Source organism: Trichosurus vulpecula, chromosome 9 (assembly GCF_011100635.1).
Source record: "Trichosurus vulpecula isolate mTriVul1 chromosome 9, mTriVul1.pri, whole genome shotgun sequence".
Classification (NCBI taxonomy): domain Eukaryota; kingdom Metazoa; phylum Chordata; class Mammalia; order Diprotodontia; family Phalangeridae; genus Trichosurus; species Trichosurus vulpecula.
The window spans coordinates 35,977,068-35,990,652 of record NC_050581.1 but is presented as its reverse complement, the minus strand read 5'-3'; the positions used below and the strand labels follow the sequence as shown (position 1 = coordinate 35,990,652).

Sequence of the window (13,585 nt, the reverse complement as noted above, 5' to 3'; positions counted from 1 at the left end):
GTGTCACCCTTTATGTCTAAATCATGCAACCATTTTGACCTTATCTTGGCATACTGTGTGAGACATTGGTCCATACCTAGTTTGCATCCTATTGTTTTCCAGTTTTGCCCGCAGTTTTTGTCAAATAGTGAGTTCTTATCCCAGAAAATAGGACCTTTGGGTTTATCAAAAACTAGGCTATTATGGTTATCAACTACTGTGTCCTATGTGCCTAACCTCTTCTACTTGATATGGATCCCTAAGGGTTAAAAATAATATCAAGGGTTGCTTTTGTGAGGCCCTCCTGAGCCTGAGGGCATCCTAGAATCTCTTCCCCTTATCTCAGAATACCATAAAACCTCTCCCTTTTCCTGAACCCATTCCTTGTCTCCCTCATCCTGGGTCATAACTTTTCCCTTGTCTCCCTTATCCTTTTTTTTTTCTTGGAGGGGGGAAGGCAGGGCAATTAGGATTAAGTGACTTGCCCAAGGTCACAGCTAGTAAGTGTGTCAAGTGTCTGAGGCCGGACTTGAATTCAGGTCCTCCTGACTCTAGGGCTGGTGCTCTACTCACTGCACCACCCCATCCTGTCTTTATAAAAACAAGCCTCTGTCCCTCTGTAAAGTGCTAGTCCTTCTTTCAGGGCTAGCCCACTGCCTTTGCATCAATAAAGCTCCCAGTGGCTACAGAGAAGGTCTAAGTGAATTCTTTCACATTTGAACCAGCTCTCCCAACTCTGACCTCATCAATATAGTTCCTGTGTTTGTCTTGGCAGGTACACTCCCAAGTATTTTATATTTTTCTACAATTACTTTAAATGGAATTTCTCTTTCCATCTCTTGCTGTTGGGCTTTGTTGGTCATATAAAAATGCTAATGATTTATGTGGGTTTATCTTATTCTACAACTTTGGTAAAATTATTTCAAGTAGTTTTTAGTCGATTCTCTAAGTATGCCATATCATCAGCAAAGAGTGATAGTTTTGTTTCTTCGTTACCTATGGTACTTCTTCGATTTCTTTTTCTTCTCTTATTGCTATAGCTAACATTTCTAAATGTACTATGTTGAATAATAGTGGTGACAGTGGGCATCCAAGCTTCACCCCTGATCTTACTGGGAAGGCTTCTGGCTTCTGCACATTACAGATAATGTAAATGGTTTTAGATACTGCTTATCATTTTAAGGAATGTGTCTATTCCTATGCTCTCTAATGTTTTTTAATAGGAATGGGTGCTGAATTTGTCAAAAGCTTTTTCAGCATCTATTGAGACAAACATATGATTTCATTATTGATATGGTCAACTATGTTGATAGTTTTCCTAATATTGAACCAATCCTGTGTTCCTGGTATAAATCCCACCTGGTCATAATGTATAATCCTTGTGATGCCTTGCTGGAATCACCTTGATAGTACTTTGTTCAATATTTTTGCACCAATATTCATTATTGGTCTATAATTTTCTTTCTCTGTTTAACTCTTCCTGGTTTAGGTATCAACATCATATTTGTATCATTGAAAGGAGTTTGATAGAACTCCTTCTTCACCTACTTTCCCACATAGTTTATACAGTATTGGAATTCATCATTCTTTAAATGTTTGATAGAATTCATTTGTGAACCCATCTGGCCCTGGGGATTTTTTCCTAGGGAGTTCATTAATGGCTTGTTCAATTTCTTTTTCTAAAATGGGGTTATTTAGGCATTCTGTTTCCTGATCTGTTAATCTAGGTAACTTATATTTTCATAGTCATCGATTTCACTCAGATTGTCAGATTTATTGGCAAAATAAAACTGGGCAAAATATTTCCTAAAGATTGCTTTAATTTCTTCTTCATTGGTGGTGATTTCACTCTTTTCATTTTTGATACTGGATATTTGGTTTTCCTTTTTTAATCAAATTAACCAATGGTTTATCTATTTTATTGGTTTTTTTTTTCATAAAACCAGCTCCTAGATTTATTTATTAGCTCAATAGTTGCTTTTTTATTTCAATCTTACTACTCTTACCTTTGGTTTTCAGGATTTCCAATTTGGTGCTCAATTGGGGATTAAATTAAAATTTGTTCTTTTCCTAGGTTTTTTTTGTTGTTGTTGAATGCCCAATGTTCTTTTTCCATTTTGTTGATGTAAGAATTTAGAGAAATAAATTTTCCCCTAAGTATTGCTTTGGATGCATCCTATAAACTTTGGTATGTTGTCTCATTTTTGTCATTCTCTTTAATGAAATTGTTTCTATGATTTCTTTGATCCACTTATTCTTTAGGATTATTCAGTTTCCTATTAATTTTTAGTCTATCTTTCCATTGCCTTTTGTTGAATGTAATTTTATTGTATTATCATCTGAAAAGAATACATTTACTATTTCTGCCTTTACACATTTGATTTCAAGGTTTTATGCCCTATTAGGTGGTCAATTTTTGTGTAGATGCCATGTATCACTGAGAAAAAAAATCCTTTCTATCCCCAATTTTCTCCAGAGGTTTATCATATCTACCTTTTCTAAAATTCTAATCACCTCCTTAACTTCTTTCTTCTTTATTTTGTGGTTAGATTTAGTTTAGAGAGGGGGAGGTTGAGGTCCCCCACTAGTATAGTTTTGCTGTCTATTTCTTCCTGTTACTCACTTAACTTCTTTAAGAATCTGGATGCTATAGCACCTGGTGCATATATATTTAGTATTGACAATGCTTCATTATCTATGGTACCTTTTAGCAAGGTGTAGTTTCCTTCCTTATCTCTTTTAATTAGATCTATTTTTGCTTTTACTTTGAGATCAGGATTGCTACCCCTGATTTTTTTACTTCAGTTGAAGTGTAATAGGTTCTACTCCAGCCCCTTACCTTTACTCTGTGTGTGTCTCTGCTTCAAGTGTTTCTTGTAAACAACAGATTGTAGGATTCTGGTTTTTGATCCACTCTGCTATCTGCTTCTATTTTATGGGAGAGTTCATCCCATTCACATTCACAGTTATGATTATTACCTGTGTATTTACCTCCATCCTATTCTTCCTCCTGTCTGTCATTTCTCTCCTTTCACCCTTTCCCTCCTCACCAGTGTTTTGCTTCTGTCTACCACCTCCCCTTATCTGCCCTCCCTTCTATCAGTCCCCACCCCACCGCCTTTACTTAATCTCCTCACCTTCTACTTCCCTGTCAAGTAAGATAGATTTCCATATTCCCTCTTTGAGCCAGTACTGATGACAGTAAGGTTCAAGTGATGCCCATTGCCACCCCTCTCCCCACCCCACCCCCAATCTTCCCTTCCATTATAATAGTCTTTCTTGGCTCTTCATGTGAGAATATTTACTCCATTCTACCTCTCCCTTCCTTCTGCATCCATTGTACTCCTCTTTCTTATCCCTTAATTTTTTGTCATTCCCTCAAATTCAACTTATATCTGTATCCTCTATATATATTCCTTCTAGTTACTCTATTAGCTATACAATTTTTAAGAATTACAAGAATTGTGTGCCCATGTAGGCATGTAAACAGTTTAACTACTGAATCCCTTGTATTTTCTTTCCCTTTTTATCTGTTTATGCTTCTCTTGGGTCTTGATATCAGAGATCAAATTTTTGGTTTAATTTTCATCTTCTCCTTATGAAAGCTTGGAAGCTTCCTATTTCATTGAATGACCATTTTCCCTTGATGTATTATGCTGCCAAGTCTTGTATAATCCTGATTATGGCTCCCCAAAATTTGAGTTGTTTCTTTCTAGTCACTTGTGGTATTTTTCTTTGACTTGATAGTCCTGAAATTTGGCTACAATGTTCCTTGGAGTTTTTATTTTGGGATCTCTTTCCTGAGGTGATCAGTGGATTTTTTCAATGCCTATTTTGCCCTCTGGCTCTAGGACATCAGGGCAATTTGCCTTGATAATTTCTTGAAAGATGTTGTCCAGGTCCTCCTTTTGATTACGGCTTTCAGGTAGTCCAATGATTCAGATATTGTTTCTCCTGGATCCATTTTTCCAAGTCAGTTGTTATTCCCACAAAGTATTTTACATTTTCTTCCATTTTTTCATCTTTTGAGTTTGTTTGATTGGTTCTTGATGTTCTCATAGAGCCATTAGCTTCTAATTGCCCTCTAACTTTTAAGGTGTTGTTTTCCTCAATTAGCTTTTGTATCTCCTTTTCCATTTGGCCAATTCTACTTTTTAAGCAGTTTTTTCCCCTAGGCTGTTGACTCTTCTTTCATAATTCTCTTGCATCACTCTCATTTCTTTTCCTAATTTTTCTTCTACCTCTCTTATATGATTTTTAAGCTCCTTTTTGAGCTCTTCCACAAGTTCTTTCTGGGCTTGAGACCATTTGCTGTTTCTTTGGGGTTTTTCCATAGGTGTTGTGACACTGTTGTCCTCTTCTGAGTTTGTGCCTTGATCTTCCCTATCACCATAATAACTTTCTATGGTGAGATTTTTTTTAAATTGGTTTTTTTTTGCTCATTTTTTCAGCCTTTTTTCTTTCTTTTCAATTTGAGCTCTGCTCCTGGGGTGAAGGGGACAATGTCTCAGTCTTGTGGGCCAGGTGCTTCAGACCCTGGCTATTTGCCTGGTGCTGCCCTGATGTAACCCTGAGGCTGGCTTGGAACGCTCCTTCTGGTGCTTCACTGAGTGGGGTGTGGTGGTGATGGTGGGGTAGCTGGTACTAGTGGAGGCCTTAGGGGTCTGGCAGCTTACCTGGGGCTAAGCTGGGGTCCTAGCAGTGGTGTCTGGTATGTGCTGAAGCCAGTGGGGTATTTCTGAATTTCCCTGGTGCTACACTGAAGCACATAGTGGTCTGGCTTCTGGGGCTGCCTGTTGCCCAGGGCTATGCTGAAGCACTTGACAGTTCTCAGAGCTGGAGTCTGGCCATTTCCCTAGCTATGCTGAGGCTTGTGGAAAGTCCTGGTGTTAGCATGTGCCTGTTCCACTGCAATGGGCCTCAGGGTCTACCACTGGTTTTCGGATATGGGACTTATTGCTGGCATATTGGGACACTTCCTGTCCTAGACTGTGCTCCCTTTTTACCTGAATGAGAGAGACCTTTCCTGCCAATCTTCCAAGTTTCTTGGGCTCAAAGACTGTTTCACCCTATCTTTTTGCTTGTTCTGTTGTTCCAGGATTTGTTTTGGGGTATTCTTTTATAGTTGTTTGGAGGTGAATATGGAAGAGTTGTAGTGATTCACTGCTTACTCCACCATCTTGGCTCCCAGAAATGATTATTCAAGCCACATGTCTTAAGACATCACATGCCTTACAAATCCACCATAATTTCTGAAAGGAACTCAATGCCAAACCATTAAAGGAGGGATTCTTAAGCTTAGGTGTGTGTGTATATGCATATATGTGTGTGTATGTATACACAAACATAGACACACATATATACTTGTGTATAAATATTTTTAATAACCATTTTAATGTAATAGTTTTCCTTTGAAATTTTTTGTATTTTATTTTATGCATTCAAAAACATCATTCTGAGATGGGGTCCTTAGGCTTCACCATACTGCCAAAGGCTGTCCATGGCACAAGAAAAGGTTAAGAACTCCTGCATTAAAGAGTTTACTATGCCAGTAGAAGTGCCCTTGTCCATGAGTTTTATTTTTCTTTCTTTCTCATTTGGGGAGTGGTGGGCAGAGGGGAGAGGGAGAAAAAGGAGATTTTTGTTGACCGAAAAAATAAAATAAACTCTATTTTTTAAAAAAATGTCCTGATCCTGGAGTTAGGCTGCCACTTGCCTTCCACTTGGCAATTTACTTAAACCTTTCTGAGCCAAAGTCTCCTCATCTGTAAGATGAAAGGACTAAACTTGATCTCTAAGGTCTCTCTCAACTTCAAAATTCTCTGAATCCAAGCTTTTATGTTTCTTAAAAATTCAATTTAATTTTATTTTCAAGTACTTAGTCTCTCCCTCCTTCCTTTCCAACCTCAGCCTTCCTGAGAAAGCAAGAAAAACAAAATATGTCATAAACATGTAGTCAACAAAAACAAATCCCCGAACTGGTCACATCCAAAAAACAAAAATCAATCTGCATTCAGAGTCCAATATTTATCTATTTGGAGGTGGGCAGTATATTTTATTATTGAGTCCTCTGGAACTATAGTTGGTCACTGGATCAGACAGAGGTTCTAAGTCTTTACAATATTGTTTGAATCCATTCTTCATAAAAGCAAACCATAACACATTTTCACAGCAGGCTTTGTATTAAGATAACCACAAGAGCTTAATATGTGTGGTTGTGCTAGTCACTGTATGTCTAACAGTTTAAGCTGGTACGTTTCAGAAATTCTAAAAACAGAGAAGTATAAGAATCCAAAGGTGGCAAGCTTATGCACTTCCTTTCTAATGGTTTTTCCAAGTTTTGAGAAGGACGAAAACTGACCTTTTTTTTTTTTTTTTTTTGATAAGCTGTGTTTCCTCCTTGAAGAGTCTATTCTATTTCCTTCCTTTGGAAGATGCTCCATTCCTCCCCTGTCCCCGCTCCAACCCACTCCCCAGTCTAAAAGGAGATACAGTACCCTGCAGTAACACTCCTGATTCACCTGCCATGTCTTTGCAATAATAATTCAGAGCCTTGCTTATAGTAAGAGAATACCTAAGGTACTCATAATGTAAAAAAATGGCAGCATCCATCTTTGAACGGGCTGCACCCTACTTTGAGTGTGCAGTTCCTTTTCAGGCACACTGTATGTACCGGTAAATACTATTTCTTATCTGGCCACTGGAGCATAGAAAATTTAATGTGCAAATAGCAGTTTGACTAATACTCAAAGAGGGGCAAATGGTGCATTTCTGGCTTAAGTAACTCTTAAAAAATAAATAAAAAACTGTATTGCAAATCTGCAGCTGGTTTGCAATAATGGTGTTTCTCACCAGATGATAGTCACTAGGAAACACACTGTTGCACTCACAAGATGTAGATATAAACAAAATTGAATCTAAACTCTTAACCTCTCTTTTACTTCCAAAATGCAATTTTAAATTAAATTGCTTTTTTTTAAAAAAAGTCCAGTTCTAAAGAAAATAGGAAAGTGAATAGCCATAAACAGAACCTTTACCACTAGCTGTAAGGGGTGAAGGCTAGCCCTTCTAAATCATTTTGAACGGATTGGGACAACCAGCTTGCTTGTGCTATTGAATATTCTGGCATTCCTGAAATGAAAAATAAAATGTCGACATGGGTAGGGATTACTTTCAGTAAACTGACACAATGAGTGAAAAAGTTACCCGTGGTAAAGAAGCAACTTGTCACTAAGTGATAAATAAGACAGATAAAGAAGTTTGGGGTGGGCAAAGAACCGAAGGCATCTCAATCAGAAAAGCACACTTAAAAAGATCTCTTTTGGTGTCTCAGGAGGGCACTCACTGAGTCCCCCTTCCTCCAGTGACACTCAAAGTTAATGACAGTAATTACCTGATTAGTCCAAGTGTAACTCCCAAACCACTCGGTTTTCTTCAAAGTGAATTTATGCACAGGCTTAAAAGGGTTGGGGGTTGGGGAAGGAGAAAGGATCTCACCAAAACACAAAAAGCAACACATTTTGGGATCCTGGAAAGACTGCTTAACCCAGAGAAGGCTAATGATCACTAATTTAAGCATGAATTAGAATGCAGCAACTGGAGAGGTGGGGCATCTTGGTCTTGGCCCCACCCCCCCTTCCAATGACACTCAAGGTTAACTCAAGGTTAATTGCCTCATTGATCTAATTACCCAATTATTTGATTTTCTTCGCGTTGAACTTAAGCTTAAAGAGCTTAGGGGGAAAAGTGTGTGTGTGTGTGGGGGATCTCAGGGAAAGACAAAATGCAACACATTTTTGGGACCCCAGCAAGATTACTTAACCTTCTGGAGGGGGGTTAATGATCACCAGTTTAAGTGTAAATTATAACAAGGTGAAGATGGGGCTTCTTGGTCTGGACCTCTCCTTCCCTCTCTTCCCCAAGGGCTGGCTGGATCCCTCCTTGCCCTCCCAGCAATGCAAATGAGGAATGCTGCCCACAGCTCCACATACTCACATCTCCGTCTGCCGGCCTCTGGTCATCACAGTCCCTGGTCGGGCTGATGTCCTGCCGCATGACCCAAATGGGCTCTTTTGGCTCATCTGGAGTATAAGGCGAACGGACGGTCCTGGTTTTCACCTCCTCGATGGCTTCCTTAATGTCCTTGATGGCCAGTGAGATGGCATCCCTCTTCTCCTTGCTGTAGCGCTGCTGCCCTGGTTCACCTGCCTGGACGGCCGGCCGGGGCCCTACCGTGGCGGGCTGCCCAAGGCTCCCCTGCTCCCCTGCGTCGCCGCAGCCGCCGTCTGGGCTGGGCGCCCTGTCCAAGTTCTGCTCGGCCTCGGGCATGTCCTCGGAGGCTTTATCGAGGCTCTGGGAGCTCATACTCTGCTTGACCTCGGCCACAATCTGGTCGATGTCCTCCTCCTGCTCGTAGCTGTCCATGCGCGGGTAGGGGGCGAATTCCGCTTCCTTCTCGGGGCTGTCGGACTCGCCGTCGGAGCGCTCGTCATAGTGGTGGAGGCGCGCCCCAAGCGCCTCTTTGCGGTAGTTGTCCGCCTCCTCGCGCTCCTGCTCGTACAGCCTCAGGCCGTCGCGGCCGTCCAGCTCGGCCGTGTCCCCGATCTCCTCGTACACGTGCTCCTGCAGCCCCGCGTAGTCCGCGTAGGGCTCCGCATAGGGCTCGTCTTCGCCGCGGTGGAAGAGCCGGTGCGTGTAGACGTAGCCCGAGTAGGCGGCGTTCATGGCCTCCTCGTGCTCCAGCGAGTGGAAGTGCAGGTGGTTGGGCAGGCTCCGGCGATGGGCGGCCTCGGCGTGCTCGGCCTCGGCGTTCTCCGTGTACTCCTCGGCCTCGGGCCGGTACTGCACGGCGTAGGCGCTCTCGTCCTCGTTCTCCTGGCCCCGCTCGGGGTCGTAGCCGTCCTCACTCGACGCGGCGATCACGTCCCCTTCGGCCGTGTCCGTGTGGTTGTGGAAGCCGCTCTCCGTGCTGGCCGAGCGGGCCAGCGAGCCCCCTCGGTCCTCCTCCTCCGGCCCCTGGACGGGCTGGGGGCCGCGAGGGTAGGGGGCTGCATGCTGGGGCTGCGACTGCGGCCGCTGCTCCTCCTCCACCTCGGGGTGCTCCAGGTCGGCCTCCACGGATTCGTTCACTTCTCCCAATTCTCCACTCCCTGGCTCATCGATCACCTCCGCATCGGGCGGTCCTTCCACGTGGCTCATGGTGGAGAGGAGGGAGAGCTGGGGAAGGGGATGTCTGCCCGCTTACTCCGCTCTCATCTTCCTCGCTGTATCTGGAAAAGAGGAAGGGAGAGCAAAACTGTGTATAAAATCGAAATTAAGAGACAAGTGCCGATAAGACCACAAAACGACAAAAACAACTTCATATATTGGGTAGAAAGGGGAGGAAAGGGGAGACATATTTGCTAACTGTATTTCCCCCACTGCCTAGTACAGTACCCTGCACAGAATAAATGTTTGCGGAAATGAATTGAATTGTTGGTATGTTCTTTAACCAGGTCCCGTCGAGGGGTTGACTTTTCTTTTTTTAAATACTTATTTAATTGTACAATTTCTTCCTTTACCGGGGCTCAGTTGATTGTGCAGAACCAGTTATTGACTAGATACATCTGAAATAAGTGCTTGAAAGAAAAAATCACATCCAACCTCTCCACCTTGGCATCTTCCTTCCTGAGGTTTTTCTGAGGTTAAGAATTGCTTGTGACCTATTACTCACTCCGGAACAAGTGAAGATATCACCACTTCCCATGAGAGGAAAAACACCAGGACAAGGAAAGAAAAGGTGAGAGGTGAATTCCTTAATAAAAACTGTTGTACAAGACCAGCACCTTATGTGTGCTCTGTGGTTTTTACCTTTAAACTCATATTTTGAAAGAGGTCAGGTACTGAGCATTGTTAAGGGTACCAGTGTGAAGTGATTTTAAAAAAAGCCCCAACAAATCCCTGGATTTCAGTCTTAAAACTTGAGTTCAGAGCACCCAGATTTGAACCTTGGTTTCTTAGATAAGTAGCAGTATGACTTTGGGTGAGCGATAATAAGTACTAGTTAATTTACAAAGCACTTTACACACATTACAATATAGTGGAGATTGGCTCTGGAGTCAGAAGACCTAGCTCCAAATCCTGCAGCTAAACTAACCTCCAGTGACTTTCCCAGGATTACACAGGCACTAATTAGGTTGCACAAGTGGGATTCCAACCAAATTTTCTGACTCCAAACCCAACTCTTGTTGCTATGCAGCTGGAGAGTAGCATAGCCTGGGATTGTACCAGGTGAGATGAAGTATATTTATTTTTCCAAGTTCTTTTACTGACACATGAATAAAAACCACTGCTAGCTTAAATAACCTAGTTATATCTAGTACTTCTTACTTTTAATAATAGCCTTTCAGAACAATAATCAGTTGGCTTAAGACACATTGTTTAAGTTTTTTACATTTGGTTAGGCAATATGAATTTCCCCTTAGATAAAACCCTTGATGCTCTGAGACACTGAAGATTTTAATGAAGGTGACATTCAAGGAGGGGATCTGGTAAGCCTTATCATGAAGTAGGATTGGGAGACTAAAAGTCTCTGTTTCCTGGAAGTAGAGGGTTTACTCCCTGGAGATATCTCTACACTGTTGATAGCCGGCCTGGAAGGAATGCCTTATTCCCAAGAGGTGCTTATTTCATTTTTAAAAGGAAATAATACTTGCTTCATTTCATCATATAACTAACTTCTGTTTTAGATTTTGGTCATTTAAGAAAAACTACAATTTCAGCAAAACAAATTCATTTGAAAAATATAATGCCTCGAAAATGGTACTTCAGTTTTTTCAGGTTATTCACATGAGAAAAAAAGATTGATAGCTTAAATGGCCCACTTGAAGCACAATTCCTCCCCACTAAAGTACAGATTTCTCCAATTTAAACCAAGATCCCGAACTATTTAAATATGATTCCTTCAGTGGTAAAAACATAATGTTGAAATATTTATGAGTGAATTGCTGTCATAAAAAATAGAAAAAAGTAAAAAGTTTTTTAAAAAGTGTAAAAATTGTAAATCCCTGCAATTAAAACTAAGAATCAAGAGCATTTAAAAACAATTCCTTGAATAGTAAGAATGTTAACTTTGAAATATTTATGAGAGAATTGCTGTCATTACAAATATACATTCTATGAAGCAATTGGCTTTAAAATACGAAGTAATTATCAACAAGTTCTTGACCTGACATTCAATGATTCTATGTCATTATGGCTGGGGGACCACGGTAACTGAAATACACAAATAAGCCTCCATCTGTCTTCTTATCTCACCCCACAAACCATGTGCTAGAGATGCTAACCAGTAGCTAAATTCCCTAATTTGATTTTCATCCCCTATCTCAAGGATCACTGGCGGAGGGTATCCTCTCAAAACCTACAATGTACCTCGGTGCAAAGCAATCTAATCAAATGAAATAATTGTAAAATGCTTAGGACAGTGCCTGGCACATGGTAAGCATTATATAAACGTTAGCTATTAATATTAATAATCAGTTGTGTGTGTACGTATAAACAAAAACAGGTGTGTTTCTTTTGATCTCAGAACACCAGTGAAAATTATTCAATACTGGCAGTTATCACGTTCGATTAATAGTTACTTTTCTAGGGGAGGCCATTTTCCTAGTAAGAGAAAATGGAGGTAATATGATTTCTTGTAAATTCATTCAGCAAAGCACCTGATATGATCAGGGAAGATTCATGGATTTATCATCAGACCAAATTTCCTTCAGGAGTTGTTTCCTTGCTTTAAAAAAGGATTTCTTTATGCCACGGACTCCCCTCTTCTCCCCCGCTGTTAGTCTAATAAAGCCTATGCACCCCTTCTCAGAGTAGTGTTTTGAAATGTACGAATTAAAACATATAGGATCCATGATAGTAATAATGATAGCTCACATCTGTATAATGCCTACTATGTAACAGGTACTGTGCTAAGAACTTTATAAATATTATCTCATTTGTTTCTCACTACAGCCTTAGGAAGTAGGTGTTATTCTTTTCCCCAGTTTTACAAAGAATACCAACTATGTTGAAATAAAGTTACAAAAATATTTTTAAATACAAGTTCGTGGACCCCTGGTTAAGACCCCCTGCTTTAACAATTTTCATATCCAAATAGATTTCATTCTACTGAATGATGAATGCCACAGCTTCATTCCCTCTGATATACCTCTCAGTAAAGCAGGTTATTCCTGATGTAACCAACCAAATCTTTCCACTAAGTATAAATATCCTCTTCTTACCCAATATCATAATGAACGACCCTGGGCCAACACAGAAGAAAAATGTACATGACTCACCTTGGATAAACAATCTCATATTTTTTTCTTTCCTCAGGTAAAGAAAAAGGTTCCAGTAACTAAAAAAGATCTTTGACTAAACAGTGACATTCTCATATTAACTTCTGAGAAGAGCAGCTGTGCTCTGATACCAGGCACATAAAGGAAGGGCTCACTGAAGCATTCCTAATTCTGCTCTCCAACCTTAAAGGGTGGGTGAGCTTCTGGAACAGACAAGTCACAAATGTTGACTGTTAGTTCAGACATATTGTCCCTGAAGGTACAGTGGCCCTCCTCACTGGATTAAAAACACACACACAAAACAAGAAAACAATTCAAAAGGCTATTTTAGTAAAAAGCCTACTTAATATTTCCATAATACTCAACTGTCCTCTGTCTCTTAGGAAAACAAAGAAACTGAAAGGGAAAAATTTCATTAAAGCAAGACTAGCCCTGATGTACAAATCTAATTCTGATGAACATGGAGAAAGTATTCAGTGGGGGTGAAATACAATGCAATTCTCTATGTACCTGTAACCTGAGGCTATTCTTAGCAAAGTGCAGCCAGTTGCAGAAATCCAAAAAATAAATCAGAGACCAGCAATCCAATACAAGTAGATGCAAAACTAAACAGAAGCAACCCCTTTATCACAAATGAACTTTTCTTTTGGCTTGATGAAGCCAATTGACATATGCTTAAAATAGGTGTTTTTTCGGCCTCTTTTGGGCTCTCTTTTTCTGACCATGGAATGGAATGAAAAAACATTTATTAAGTACTTACTGCATGCCAAGAATTGTGCTAAGTATTGGCAATACAAATAGAAAAGTGAGACATCCCCAGCTTTCAAAGAGCAGTCCAGTTGAGGGAGAGAACACATAGGGAAGAGTTCAGCAGCAGGGTAGATGGAAAGGTCCTGAGATCCTTAGGATTCATTAGCAGAACTTGCAGTGTGTTTAGGTTGCAGTATAGAGGAAGGCACCCCTCCCACTCTGTGGGGTCTGGGTGAACATAGTTCAGGACTAGAGTGGGGGGCAGGAACAGTCAAGGATGGGGAGGATGATTTCTGAGGCTTCTTTTAAGACCAGAACTGATTCAAAGGGATTAGGGATTTCCATACAAGCATGACATGGAAAAAAAGTGATGGAATAAACTATAAAGGACTATACTAATGTTGGTGGAAATAATGTGAAGCTCTTTATCACGAAGTAGAACTGGGAGATTAAACTTAATAAGTTTTGTACTTAATAAAGCCGTTCTTCAATCCAAAGTATATTTAACATATTCAGTGTTAGTCACTTAAGACCAT

At 40.6% G+C, this 13,585-nt stretch overlaps 1 protein-coding gene across 3 annotated transcripts in view; it reads right to left on the bottom strand.

Moving 5' to 3' along the window:
- APBA1 (amyloid beta precursor protein binding family A member 1) overlaps positions 1-9,437 on the bottom strand; it is a 91,486-nt gene extending 82,049 nt beyond the window's left edge. For all 3 annotated transcript variants that reach the window (XM_036737807.1, XM_036737808.1, XM_036737809.1), the window contains exon 1: positions 7,975-9,437. In XM_036737807.1, coding sequence (XP_036593702.1) covers positions 7,975-9,177 — 1,203 coding nt within the window. In that variant the 5' untranslated portion in view covers positions 9,178-9,437. The remainder of the gene's footprint in view (positions 1-7,974) is intronic.
- Between the last annotated feature and the right edge of the window lie 4,148 nt (positions 9,438-13,585).